The sequence below is a fragment of the Suncus etruscus genome, chromosome 20 (assembly GCF_024139225.1).
Source record: "Suncus etruscus isolate mSunEtr1 chromosome 20, mSunEtr1.pri.cur, whole genome shotgun sequence".
Lineage (NCBI taxonomy): Eukaryota > Metazoa > Chordata > Mammalia > Eulipotyphla > Soricidae > Suncus > Suncus etruscus.
In genome coordinates this window covers 27,574,317-27,588,957 of record NC_064867.1, presented here as the reverse complement: position 1 = coordinate 27,588,957, position 14,641 = coordinate 27,574,317, and the positions used below count along the sequence as shown (strand labels likewise).

The 14,641-nt window shown below is 48.9% G+C and overlaps 1 protein-coding gene across 1 annotated transcript in view; it reads left to right on the top strand.

Moving 5' to 3' along the window:
* The window catches only part of SLC41A3 (solute carrier family 41 member 3), a 36,175-nt gene extending 22,247 nt beyond the window's left edge, over positions 1–13,928 (top strand). Inside the window, exons 4-11 of the mRNA XM_049766525.1 lie at positions 1,326–1,397; positions 2,424–2,568; positions 4,697–4,843; positions 5,652–5,796; positions 6,988–7,067; positions 10,111–10,245; positions 12,137–12,285; positions 13,196–13,928. Coding sequence (XP_049622482.1) covers positions 1,326–1,397; positions 2,424–2,568; positions 4,697–4,843; positions 5,652–5,796; positions 6,988–7,067; positions 10,111–10,245; positions 12,137–12,285; positions 13,196–13,402 — 1,080 coding nt within the window. The 3' untranslated portion in view covers positions 13,403–13,928. The remainder of the gene's footprint in view (positions 1–1,325; positions 1,398–2,423; positions 2,569–4,696; positions 4,844–5,651; positions 5,797–6,987; positions 7,068–10,110; positions 10,246–12,136; positions 12,286–13,195) is intronic.
* Positions 13,929–14,641: the final 713 nt, after the last annotated feature.

Here is a 14,641-nt window from a genome sequence, read left to right as displayed (position 1 = left end):
AAGGAAAAACTTTTGGCCTAAGTACAAGGAGACCTTACCCCTGAAGTTTCCTGACATAAGACCATTTCTAGGCTCCAGGCAAACTAGTTTGTCCAATCCTGGTCATTGTCTGTAGTGCCCATACAGTTATATTGAAATCTTTTTTATGTTTTGTTTTAGCTTTAGCTTCACAGCTGTGCTGTACTCAGGGATCATTCCTGGTAGGCTCAGAGAAACTATATGTGGTCCTGAGGATTGAGTCCAGACTGGCTGCATACCAGGCAGGCACCCTACTTACTATACTATCTCTTTGGTTCCTGAAGCTTTTCTGTAGGTGATTTATTTATTTATTTATTTATTTATTTATTTATTTATTTATTTATTTATTTTTGCAATGCTGAGATTGAACCCAGTTTTTCATGCAGTGCATGCATTTTATCACTAAGCTACATCTCTGACCAATGAAACCTTTTCTTACATTTAACTAAAAGTTTGCTCGCAGCTGCTTTGATGTTAGGAGCTAACTACCATTTTTAGAGATAAAGGTATTTCCAATCAGAGCTGGTACATTTTGTAAGTAAGATCCTTGGGTGAGGTTAGACACAAGGTTGTTGGTAGTCATTAGAGATATGACTTGCTGGGGGAAGGGAGAGTGGAAGCTTCATATGTTGCTCAGAAGGGGTCCTAAGACCTGGCTGCTTAGCAGATGCTTTCCTAGCTTTGTAGCACACAATTGAACTGGCATCCAACTCTCCTGAGTCAATGGCAAAACACACATACTTTCACCTTCACAAATGAGAGAGGTGGTTTGGGTTTGGAGAATTGGTCTGAATACAGAAGTGGTGATAAGAGTATGGAGGAAGGTTTGTCTGGTTATTATTGGGAAAGTTGGTTCAGATATGTGAGAACTGGTCTAGGTGTGGGAAGGCTGATTCAGGTATGAGAAGTACGGGGGAGGTCATCTAGGAATAGAAGAGCTGGTCTTGAGATGGGAAAACTGGTCTGGGATGGAAGAGCTGGGACAGAGATGGGAGAGCTGGGACAGAGATGGGAGAGCTGGGACAGAGATGGGAGAGCTGGTCACTGAATGGGCAAGGTGGACAAGAAATGGGAGAGCTGGCTCAAGACACCATCCAATTCTTTCTTTTTTTTTTTTTTTTTTTACCATCTAATTCTTAAAGGAACCAATGTCATTCTTTCTTCAGCCTGCAGATCACTTCACTGCCAGCTGAACAGTAATTTGCTCTGAAGTCCATACAATGGTCTTTGCAGATATTTCTCCCAAGAGATCTACCATTCTCTGGATCCTGCTGGACTGACCCTGTGCCCTTTTCTATCTCCCTCAGGCCAACACTGGCCAGATTGACGACCCCCAAGAGAAGCACAGAATCATCAGCAGTAACTTGGCTCTTATTCAGGTGACTTTCCCTTTATCCTATAGATCATGCCCCCAACCCACCCTGCTTTCAAATCTGCAGCATGGCAGCATGCCTAGGTAGAAGGGGACAGGCAGTACAAGCCTTTGTTCTGTATCCAGCACTTAATTTGGGGGGATGAGGGACCATTGGTGCTTCCTTGCTCACCTACCAGAGCATTTGGAAGCTATCTAAAAGATCTACCAGCCTTCATCCAGGCCGGATAGTGTTCATGGCCTTTTTCCTCCCTAGTTTCAGTGAAAAGTGCTGTTAGGCTGGCCTTGTCTTCCCACTTAGTCCTGTACTGTGCCAGTGATCCTGCATCCTTTCTTTGGGGTATTGGGGGATCCCTTCTGCTACTACCACTCTTTTTTCTGAGTCTACAAGACCCTGCCTGTAAGACTATTCCTGAGGGGCCAGAGTGGTAGCACAGCGGTAGAGCATTTGCCTTGCATGCAACTGACCCAGGACCCAGGACAGATGCGGATTCTATCCCCATTATTCCATATGGTCTCATATGAGCGCAGAGCTAGGAGTAACCCCTGAGCACCGCTGCGTGTGCCCCCCCCCCCCAAAAAAAAGACTATCCCTGGCTCTGTGCTCAGGTTATCTCTGTATCAGCTCTGTGGTGCTGGGACTCAAACTCAGTTTGACCAAACGCAACTTGCAAGGCAAAATGCCACACCCCCAGTACAATCTCTTTAGTCCATGTATCTTAAATTCTTCCTGTATCCCTCAAAGGTGGGCTTCTTCTGCAGACCCCAGTTGGGCAGTGCCCATCCTGGGAAGTAGGAGTGAGGAAACCTGGGGCATGACGAGAAGGGTCTGGACAAGAGGAAGAAAGAGGAAAAGCCAAATTCCAGGATATAGGACAAGGCTGCAGAAAGGAGGGTAGTCTGCTTTTCCCGGGGTGCAGGGGCTGCTGGCATAATTTAGAGGGAGGAGCAGAGGCAGTGGTGAGTGACAACTCATGCCCATTGGCTCAGAGCATAGGATCACAGTCATCGTGTTGGCATTTCTTTCCCATAGGTACAGGCCACCGTGGTGGGGCTCCTGGCCGCCCTGGCTGCATTGTTGCTGGGTGCTGTGTCCCGGGAGGAACTGGACCTGGCCAAGGTGGAGCTGCTATGTGCCAGCAGTGTCCTCACTGCCTTTTTCGCTGCCTTTACCCTAGGTGAGCTGCGTCCTTATCTGGCTTTCCCAGCTCACTCTAACACCCAAACCTCAAGGCTCTGCCCTTTCCATGCCTTGTGCTTTGGCTCATGGGAGTCCAGATTGGAAATGGGGGTTCAGGCAGGGGGGATGAAAAAGAACTGTGGGACACTTATGGGTGCCTAGGTGAGTACAGAGGACAGGGGCCCCGTTAACCTTAATTCAGCTTCTTCTCATCCTGCTGACCTGTGGACAAATCTATTTAGTGTCAATACCTCTCCACCAGTTTTTCCCAAAGTGGGTCATTCTGGGCTAGTGCAATGGTACAGTGGGTAGGGTGTATGCCTTTCGTGTGGCTGACCCAAGTTTGATCCCCGGCATCTCATATGGTTCACTGTGCAATACTGGGAGTAATTCCTGAGTGCAGAGCTAGGAGTAGCCTATGAGCACCATTGGGTATGGCCCCAGAACAAAACAAAACCCCTAAAATAAAAAAAATTTAAAAATCCCTAGTGGATAATACTTTCTATAGGCTGGGCTCAGAGGACACTGAAATAATGGGGGAATGCAGTCCATTGTAGCTTCAGGTACCCTTGAGGGGGACTTTCTCTTTACTTAAAAAATATAGGTTCCCTCTAAAAATGGGGGAGGGGGCTAAAAGATAGTACAAAAAGTAGGGCACTTGCCTTGCACAAGGCCTACCCAAATTTGATTCCCGATTCTCTGTATGATCCTTGGATTCCCTTTAAGAGTGATCCCTGAGTGCAGTCAGAAGTAAACCCTGGGGGCCGGGCGGTGGCGCTAGAGGTAAGGTGCCTGCCTTGCCTGCGCTAGCCTTGGAAGGACCACGGTTTGATCCCCTGGTGTCCCATATGGTCCCCCAAGTCAGGAGCAACTTCTGAGCGCATAGCCAGGAGTAACCCCTGAGCGTTACCGGGTGTGGCCCAAAAATAAAAAAATAAAACAAACAAACAAAAAAGAAGTAAACCCTGAGCACCGCCTTGTATGGGTAAAATAAAAAAGAAAGGTAAGATTTCCATGGGACATGGAATGAAAGGATAGTTGGATTTAAGAGCTCAGAACTTTCTTTTGGCTCCGTGATTAGGGATCATTCCTGAAAGTGCTCAGGGGACCATATATAGTGAGATCAAATCTGGGTTGGACACCTATAAGGTATGTCTTAACCTCTCTACTATCTATCTCTTCTGTCCCAGAGTGACTTGTTAATTATGAGTTTGGATACCACACTTGACAATGCTTAGGTGGTATTCCTGGCTCTGTGATTGGGGCTCACCTCTGGCAGTGCTCAGGGGACCATAAGATACCAGTACTCAAACCTGGGCCTTCCCACTTTAAGCTACTTTCAGCCTGCTTCTCAGCCTTGTTTCTCAGAAGTGGCTGGAGATCTCTGCTATGTCCCATCTTGAGTCTGCTTTCTATGGTAGGCTCCCTGAAGTGGCTGAGCAGCAGGATTCAGGTATACTGATATTTTCTTCTCTGCTCTTCACATACACCAGTCTCATTTCTGATCTCCATTGAGCCCTGTAAGAGTCTAAAAAAGCACTTAACCCGCAAATACGTGGGGGTTAGGGACACCCACCCTACCCCTCAAATCAAAACAATATACCAGGACAGAGAGATAGTACAGCAGGAAGGGTGTTTACCTTGTATGTGGCTGATCACACTTCCATCTTTGGCACCATGTGTTCCTGTGATCCCTGCCAGCACTGAACCATGAGCACAGAGTCAAGAGTAAGCCCTGAGAGCACCAGCAGGTGTGACTTCCTAAACAAAACAACAAAAAAGAATCCACCGATATATATCTTTGACTTCCCTGAAACTCACACTACATCTGCTTCAGCCTAGTCTGGTTCTAGGTGTTTTGGAACCTTTGGACCCACTTGTCTATTGTCTCCACATCTGCCTCAACAGCTTTAATTATGGCCTGAAGGTCACTCAGAAGACTTCACCCCCTGCCAAAGGCTTCAGAGTTTTGGAGAAGCTCCAAAGTTTGGGATTGGGGTATAGCCTGACTTCTGGTCTACAGACGGGCTGATCCACATGCTCTGTGGCCTGGTTTCTGTGCCACCGAGTCTCAGGGGTTCCTGGATTCCTTGCACCTTGTACCCTTCTCTTTCTACTCCCAACAGGCCTGCTGATGATCTGTATAGTGATTGGTGCCCGAAAGCTGGGGGTCAACCCCGACAACATCGCCACTCCCATTGCAGCCAGCCTGGGAGACCTTGTCACCTTGTCGATACTGGCGCTAGTTAGCAGCTTCTTCTATAAACACAAAGGTAGGGGTGCCTAGAGCAACCCCAGCTAAGTGGGGGTGGAAGCGGATGTCAGTCTGCAGGTGACACTCATGTATTCAGGGGAACTTTAGGTTGGGGCCTGGGTGGGTGGTATTTTGATGAGGCCAGGGGCGTAGTCAGAGCAGTCTAGTGGGCGTGGTCAGAAGGGATAGCTGGAGAATATGGTGGCAGACCAGTGGGCTTGGCTAGGGGTATAGCTGGAGAATATGATGGAGCAGATCAATGGACATGATTAGAAGTTCTCCTATAGTGTACTATGATGGCCTTATGGACTGGGAGGGAGGTACCACCAGATCTGCTCTGATCAAACTCAGGTCACACCCAGATTCTCAACAGCCCGCCCACAGTTGGAGACTGTGCCACTGGGAGTGAAGAGGCTACTGGTGGTTCTCTGTGATCTGGACTTATCAGGGCAGACTAGCATCTTGACAGGGCTCCATACTGGCCTGGAGGGTTGCTACTCCTTGGGTCACGCTCCATGGGGGTTGGGAGAGTAGCTGAGCATGTGACTGGCTTGTGAGCCAGGGAGGGAGAGAGAGAGAGAACCATGAAGAAGAATGTCAGTGAGGACCGGGGAGGAGATCATAGAGGAAACTCAGGAAAACAAGAACTACTGGAGAATGGACAGGATGGGTTTGATGTGGTAGCTTCACAGACCTGTGGCTAGTCCTCCCTCACCCAACCCATGGCCTGAAGATGGTATACTTTGGCACCTAGCCCTCTCTCCCCTCTGCAGTCACACCACAGCCCTGGGCAGGGGGCACTGCAGTATATCCCTTCTCTTCCCCAGACACCCGGTACCTGAAGCCTTTGGTCTGCGTGTGCTTCGTCGCTCTAATCCCCGTGTGGGTGCTCATTGCCAAGCAGAGCCCCCCCATCATGAAGATCCTGAAGTTTGGTTGGGTCCCTATTATCCTGGCCATGGTCATCAGCAGGTAAGCATGAACAAAGGTCACTGTCCCCACTGTTCCTGTGCCGCTGACATGGCTGGAAGCTGGGGGGCTGCAGAAGTTAGGAGATTCCCCCACTGGCTCAATTATAGAGGAGAAAGGCTGTCCATACTCCCACCATGAGCGGTCTCCTCTCTGCTCTCTAACCCTGCTCTATCATTAGACTTTAAGACACGGGGTCTCTCTCTCTCTGTCTCTCTCTGTTTCTCTCTCTGTCTGTCTCTCTCTCTGTCTCTCTCTCTCTCTCATCCTACAGTGCATGCCCTGGACTCAACATAGCGAGGGGTGAAAGGGATTCTGGGTCATTGGTTCTGGTCATTCCTGTCCAGGATCCCTCTGTCTTAAGACCCTGATTTTTCCCTCACTCCCACTCCTGTCCTATCTAATATGTTCTTCTGACTCATTCAGGCAGAACTAAGCATTCTTTCATGCAACATTTTTTTTAAAAACATTTTCCACTTATGATCCTTTGTCCTAGAATTGTGGCCTGGGAAAGTGCTGCTGGAAACACCTCTTATCTATGGACAGTTCACTTGCTTTCAGATTCATTTGTAGCTGACTCCACCTACTCTTCAGCATGCCACCCCTTATAGGTCATGAATCCTGATTGAAGAAGCTACATGATGACTATCTTTGCTTCCAGATGGCCCAGAGACCACTTATATAGCTGATGGACATGTGTCAGGCTCTACCCGTCCTGATGGGTCTACCTGTGCTGAACCATAGTGGTCGTAGCCTCTATAGGAAGTAGTGGTCAGTAGCCTGAAGCATTTTCTTACAGGCTTCAGGCTCTGTTTGCTGCTGGAAAGGAGCTCAGAGGTCTTTCAGGAGCTAATGTGACAGCAGAGTCAGGCCAGCTAAGTGACCTCAGCAGGGAGGTTGTTAGATTTTTTTTTTGTTCTGAACCACACTAGACAGTACTCTTGAACTAATCTTGGCTTTATGCTCAGAGCTCACTTCTGGCTGTGCCTGGGGGAACCCGTGATGTCAGAATGGTTGAGTGATGGAAGTGGGAATGGACACTTGAGACACTGAGGATATGGAGGGAGCAGGCTAAATGGCCACAACAAGGAAAGGCCTTGCAGAGTTCCAGAGTAAACCAAGAAAACTACAGGGATGCTGCATGCCTACTAGACTCAGCTGCACACATAAATTGACCATTTGCTCTCTCCCCAGCTTTGGAGGGCTCATCCTGAATAAAACCATCTCAAAGCCTCCCTACAAAGGCATGGCCATATTCACTCCCATCATCTGTGGTAGGTATTGCTAGGCATTCCCTGGGGTGGATGAGGGTCCTCTGAATATACAACCTTGGAAGATGGTTGGGCCAAAGTAATTAAGAGAGAGGTGCATCCCCTTTGTCTCCTACCCCCTACCTTCTAAATTTCTGTCCTGGACCCATCAGACAGATACTTGCCTTGAAGAACTAGCTGCCAGCCTTGAAGACACACAGGTTTTGTTCCAGGTCTTGATGTATGTTGGCTGATGTAATCTTCAAAATGAGCAGTAGGCAAGCATCCTGTGCTTGTTCTTTTCTATTTATTTTGTTTGCTTGTTTGTTTTTTGGGGACACACCCAATGACGTTCAGGCGTTACTGGCTATGTGCTCAGAAATGGCTCCTGGCTTTGGGAACCATATGGGACACCTGGGATCAAACCCAGGTTCATCCTGGGCAGCCATGTGCAAGCAAACACCCTACCACTGCGCCAAGGCTCCAGCCCCCATATTTATTTTTTTGGGGGACCCACACTTGGTTGTGATCAGGGATTATTCCTGACTCCATAATCAGGGATCATTCCTAGTGGGCTTGAGGGGACCATATGGAATGCCTGGGATTGAACCCTGTGTGGGCTGCATTTAAAGCAAGCCCCCTACCCACTGTACCATCTCTCTGGCCCCTGTGTCTTTCCTTTAACCCAGGTACATTAGTAGCATTTTAAAAAGCCAAGAGGGGCCAGAGTGATAGCACAGTGGGAGGGCATTTACCTTGCACCCGACAAAACTGGGAATCTCCTTGCATTCCATATAGTCCCCAAGCCTGCCAGGAGCAATTTTTTATTTTTATTTTTTTGGTTTTTGGGCCACACCCAGTGATGCTCAGGGATTACTCCCAGCTATGAGCTCAGAAATCACTCCTGAATTGGGGGACATATGGGGTGCCAGGGGATGGAACTGCAGTTCGTCCTGGGTCAGCCGCATGCAAGGCAAAGGCCCTACCCCTGCCCCACCATTCTGGTCCCACTAGGAGCAATTTTTGAATGAGGAATAATGCCTAAGCACTGCCAGGTGTGGCCTCCCCCCAAAATGCTGACAGATATATATTAAAACCTGAAGTTCTGTGGGCCAGGGTATATAGCTCAAAGGGCTAAGTTTATTCTTTGCATGCTAGAGGTCCAGGTTCAATCCCCAACACTAAGCACCCCACCAAGAGAAATGCTTGAGCACCAGTAGGTATGGCTTCCAGCCCAAACAAACAATATCAAACAAATATCTTGGATTTCTGAGCTCTAGATGTGGTTTTAATCCCAGGTACATGTAAGATCCTGAGTGAATCTTAAGCCCGGCTGGTTGTGGCCCCAGTATACAGCAAACACATGACTTTCTGTTTCCTTGGGACACAAAGTCGATGCTAAAGGTTTCCATGGGAGCAAGTTAGAATCAGCTGCCACTGAGATCCCTCCTGCATTCTGCCCCTCTTTGTCTCACTCACATCCATTCCCTGCTCCCTTACACAGACCCTTGAGTGATTCATTATACCCTAAACCTTTGAATCTTTTATTTGGAGATCCTGCCTGTGACGACTGCCCACTATGTGTCTAGTCTAGTTTCAATCACAACCCTGATAACTCACCACCTGGTCTGTTGTTGTGCTGGGACGCTGGCTACCAATGGCTTTAGAAATAGATCCTCAGAGGTTCTTGGGAAACATTGCCTGTAACCCAAACATCCTACTTTCATGAAATACCAGTGTTTCTTGTATCTTAGCAAGTCATCCAGCAGGCCTGCACTCTGACCTGCTGGGTACTCAGAGATCCTCAGGGCCAGTTCCCAATTTAGGGCCTGGCCCCTGTGCATGGACAGCCCCCAATCAGTGAGCCCTTGCCAGTGTACATTTGGGAAGACTTACCAAAGTGCCATCTGAATAGGTCCAAAGCAACAATCCAGATGAGCAAAGCATCTGAAACAGGTTAGCAAGACAGTAAGGAGAAGTGGGAGTGGAACAGACTACAGAACCCATTTCTAGAATGCTGGTAGCCTATTGTGACTGCTCAGTCTCGAGTTGTGTCCTCCCTTGGGGTTTCTTTGCTCAAGTACAGGCCATGCAGCATAGATGGGCAGTCCTTTGCATCCTCTGGAACAGCCAAGACTATTGAGCTAACCCTGGGACTTAGCTAACAGCTAAGACTATTGAGCTAACAATGGGGCTCAGGAAGCAAAATAGAGAGAGGTCACCATGGAGAGGTCACCATGGCAACCTGTCCTGCTTGAGTTCACCCACTTGGTCCTCTGGCCCAGGGGAATATCCCTCCTCTTTCTGCTTGTTCCTCTCCTCCTAAGGTTCCTACCTCAACAAGGTAATTTAAAAAAAAGAAGGAAGGAAGGAAGGAAAGAAGGGAGGGAGGGAGGGAGGGAAGGAGGGAGGGAGGGAGGGAGGCAGAACGAGGAAGGGAGGGAGAGAGGGAGGGAGACAGAGGGAGGGAGGGAGGGAAGGAGAGAGGGAAGGAGGGAGGGAGGGAGGGGAAGGAAGGAAGGGAGGGGAAGGAAGGGAGGGAGGAGGAGGAAGGGAAGAAGGAAGGGAGGGAGGGGAAGGAAGGGAGGGAGGGAGGGGAAGGAAGGAAGGAAGAGGAAGGAAGGAAGGAAGGAAGGAAGGAAGAAACGAAGGAAGGAAAAGGAAGGAATGGAGGAAGGAAAGAAGGAAGAAAAAGAAGAAAGAGACAGAAATTCCCTCTGTATTGTCCAGCTTGTAACTCCTGTTGGTTCCTGGTTGGCTTTAGATAGTCCCCCATAGACCCAACCATTCTCACTTCTACTTTTTTTTTTTTTTATCCATCAAACACATATGGAGAATCCACCTGGTCAGTAACTCTCAGAGGTGCTGTCTGTTAAGGTTTTGGAGTCATTTCCCCAGTGCCTCACAAAACAAGATCTTTCGGTCAAGTCAGAGAAAAGGAAAGATAAAGGTCTAAATAAGTCAAGGAAGACTTCCTAGAAAAAGGGGACTTAAAATACTAAAATACAGATTAGATCCAAGTGTTACATTTAAAGACGGTGACACCAAATGCTCTTTTTCCTCACAGGTGTTGGTGGCAATCTAGTGGCCATACAGACCAGTCGCATCTCCACCTACCTACATATGTGGAGCACACCAGGAATCCTGCCTATCTGGATGAAAAAGTTTTGGCCTAACCCGTGCTCTACATTCTGTAGCTCAGGTGCGGCTGTGTCCATTCCCCCTTCCCGGGGCCATTTTCTTCAATTCAGTGTAGATGATCACATTAGCACTGCAGTTTTGTGTTTACTAAATCACATCCAAGTGTGAGCCTCCAGTGGTACTCACCAAGCATCAACATGTTAAACAAGAGAAGATGGACACCAATAGAAACTGATATGTTTAGTTATGGATGTTGGAGACCCCTGCTGACTTCCACTCAGGTGGTCTTCAGGGCCATAGCCTGTCCATTCATCCTCCCATCCATCTTCTACCCCAGCCCTGCCGTGAATGGATTCACCCAAATAATGACTCCATATAGCTGCCAGTGAGAGTGGCACCTATGTAGAAAAAGAGATAACACATAACCCATGGGCATTAATAATTCTTGGTGTGTGTCTGAAGAGAGAAAAGCAGGGGCGTGATGAAGCACAGACTTGAGAAGCCCAGATTTAGGGTTGCAGAGTTCCTCTCTGAGGGATGGGTTGTGAGGAGGAATTTCTGAAATGGAGGAAAAGAAGCTTGGTACATTCAAGAAGTGAAAGTTCTTCAGAAAGAACTGAGCTTAATGAGAAAGGGAGAGGATAAGGGAGTTGAGGCCACCAGGAGGAAGGAGCTGGTGGCACCGGGTGCTAGAGCCCAAGGAAGGAAATCCCAGCTTCCATCCTGAGAATGGCAGTCATGGCGGTAGTCCTGGTTTTTCTTTTTGGTGTTTGGGTCATACCGTGTGGCACTCACGGCTCTGAGCTCTTGACTCTGCACTCAGAAATATCTCTTGGCAGGCTCGGGGACCATATAGGATGCCAGGAATCAAACTGAGGTTCATCCTGTGTTGGCTGTGTGCAAGGCAAGTGCCCTACTGCTGTGTTATCGCTCCAGCCCCCTCTGCTTTTCCTTTTAAAAATTGGGTCTTGTGGATGGAGCGATTGTACAGCAAGTAGGGCGCTTTCTTTGCACACGGCTTACCTGGGTTCCATCCTCAGCATCCCACATGGTCCTCCGAGTCCTGCGAAGAGTGATCTCTGAGTGCAGAACTGGGAGTAACTTATGAACTGTTAAATTGATTAAATTAATAACAGTCCTGGATATGGGGCTGGATGATGGTGGATCCTTTCTCAGCCTGCCTGGGCCAGGCGCCTGCACCCCCTTCCAGTCGGTGGGACTGAGGGTTCATGGTAGCTGCGAGGAAATGATCCACAGCAGCCAGATTTCAGGAGACATGAAGCTTTATTATTAATAGGCCCTAGCCACCATGTGTGGCTTCTAAGCTAACCTTTTAAACAGTACCTTCATCTGCCCTGCATCTGATCCTGTCCCTGATTTCTCTCTGCCGCTTCCAGTGAGGCTTCCCTTGCAGAACCCCTTTTTCACCCCTCAGGCAACCCCTACGTTACCTTCCATAGACCCCTCCCAGAAGTGGGCTGGTCTGACCATCAGGTAAGATTAGCATTTAGCTTAGGGAGGGATGACAGTGAACATCATTGGGTATAGCCCCCAAAACAAAAATGCTTAAAAAAATAAATAGCTCTTTGGCCAGAGCAATAGTACAGCAGATAGGGAATTTGTCTTGCATGTGATCAACCAGACCTTCCATATGGTCCTCTGAGCATCACCAGGAGTGATCCCTGAGCATAGAGCCAGGAGTAAACCCTGAACATCACCAGGTGTGACCCTAAAATCAAAACATAATTAATAAATGGTCTTCTCTCTTTTAAAATGTTAGCTCCACAAGGGCTGTGTCCTGCCCTATAGAACGTGCTGCCCTAGCAGGTACTCAGGGACTTTGGAGGGGAGGGGAGCAGTTGTGGATGCCCCTGAAATCTCTCACTTGTTGGGGAACCCTGCTGCCTGGCATGATTTCTGACCAAACCCCAACTATAGGCTGTTTCTTCCAGAAACCAATTCCATGTCAGCCCGTGTCCTGCTCTTCCTCGTGGTTCCAGGCCATCTGATTTTCTTCTACATCATCTACCTGGTGGAGGGCCACTGGGTCACCAACAGCACTATCTTTGTGGTGCTCTACTTGCTGGCAGGCCTCATCCAGGTAAGGGACCCCGCAGCTGACCACAAGGTGGTTCCAGACCACAGGTCATAGCCTTGACCTGAGTAAGGGTCATAATGGATGGGTGTGGGTGATCCAGATATGCAGGGCACAAGGCCTGTCTTCTACGAAGTGACATAGCTCATTGCTGCAAGGGCAGGATATGCACATGGTCCAACCCAGACTCTGCACTATGCACTCCTCACATCACAGGGCACATGGCACTCTGCACCCCACTGACCATTCTGCACTGCCCTTTGCATCCCCTCCCTGAGGAGTCAGGAGTCCTGAGGAGGCACCTGTTGCCCTAACAGTGGCTGATGGACAAGTCAAGCAGTGATACTCGTGAAGGAAGACCAGATGGCAAGGAGGATGTGGCAAAGCTGTTGAGGCTGGCCGATGCTTTCCAGGGCACACAACAGACTGCCAGTGCTCCTGACAGCCTGCATCCTCTGCAGGAATAAATGGGGGCATTGTGGCAACTTGAGAGAATGTGAATACATGCACTGGCAGCTAACCACCCATGCATCTGTTGTCATGGCATGTCCCTAAGGGAGGGGCTGGAGCTAGAGTAGCCATGGAGAAGTTCTGAGCACTGATTTGGGCTGTGGCCTCCAGCCATGTGCAGTAATGTTTAAATGTCCTGGCCATCTGCATCTGAGTACCAGGCGTGCCAGTGGGTGCAGCAGAGGGTAGAGCTATCATGATAGAGACCAGCTAGCAGGTTCATGTGATGCTTCAAGGTGGTGGGCACAAGTGTGTCTTCAGCTCTGTCCATTTGCAGAACTGCATGTAGCTGTAGAGAAAAAGGGGACAGGCTGGGACAGTCATGGCCACCATGCCACCCAAGCCTGGGAGTCTATTGGTGGTTTCTGGCACAGTTACTGTTCTTTTTTGCTTTCCCTTCTGCCAGGTGACGATCCTACTGTACCTGGCAGATGTGCTTGTTCGGCTGACGTGGCACCATGCCCTGGATCCTGACAATCACTGCATCCCCTACCTCACAGGGCTGGGGGACCTGCTTGGGACAGGCCTCCTGGCCCTGTGCTTCCTTATCAGCTGGCTGTGTAGGGGCAAAGCAGAGCTGGAGGGCCTCTCAGGAGCTGTGCCCCATCCCTAATAATCTTGGGACCAGGCTCGCACTGTAGAATCTGTCCACCCCAGCTGGGCCCTCATGGACTTGACACCTCGAGGAGCCCATGGGTCTTGGCTGTTGAAAGGAAGCCCACTGGACTCTGGACTTAGGAAACCTGCCTTGCTGGAGACCCGGCCTCAGGAACTTTGTCAATATACATTTAAAGTGCCTGTGGGTGCCTACTGGTGAGGGTGGGATGAGCCTGAGTGCTCGATACAGGGCATGTATATGCTCACAGGCCTCTGGCCCAAACACACAGAAGGAAGAAGCATTTCCAAAGTCCTTTGGATGTGGTATATCCCTATTTTGCTGGTGAAGATTAAGGAAGAGGCTTATCTGCTGTTCCTAGCGTTGGGACTCTGGAGGTAAATTCACCTTCATGAGCCCTAGAATAGGTCCACTTTGCTGCTAACCTCCTACCGCACCCTTCCTTGGCACCCCTTGCCCTGTTTTTGGCATCACTGTCACTATCCACCCATTTTATTTTTAATCCTTTTTTTAAAAAAAAAAAAAAAAGCAAACATCTCTGTTTAGATTTTTTTTTTCATGATCAGAGAAGTAATAAAATGTAGATTGTAATGTCCATGGCCTTCTTTTGGGGTTGAATTTGTTAATGTGATTGAGGTAGTACATGCAGAGGTGCATGTACTATAAATGAGGGGTTGCAGGGACTTGGAAGCCTAGTTCAATCCCCGACATCTCATCATCGACCATCTCCCAAGCACCTCCCAAACCTGCTAGCACCATGAAGGGTTCAAGTGAAGGCAGAGAGTGGGGATGGGGTCCCCTGCATGGACTATAAGGCTTTGTGGTGGCAGAGCCAGGAATAACCCCTGAGCTCCGTCGGGTGTGGCCCCAAAACCAAAAAAAGAAAAGAAAATGGGTTCTAGAGTGGGAAGCCCACCATTCTTCCCAAGAACACCTGTTAAGGACAGAAGCAAACAGCATCTAAAGGTGAGACCCTCACAACTTAGACCTTAATCTCCTCTCTTATATCTTAAATGGCTGACACATTGAACTTGAGTGTAATAAACTCAGTCCAGCTTAGTCCCACTGGACACCCATGGCCCAGCCACACCCAGGAGAAATGGGGGTTCCATTCTGGTGACCCCGCCCATTAGTGGAAGCCACGCCCACCGGCGCAAGCCCCTCTTTCACCCCAACACCTACCAACTGTCATTCCCTGCCATCCTGCCAGAGACAGTTGAAGATGATTAGTCCTCT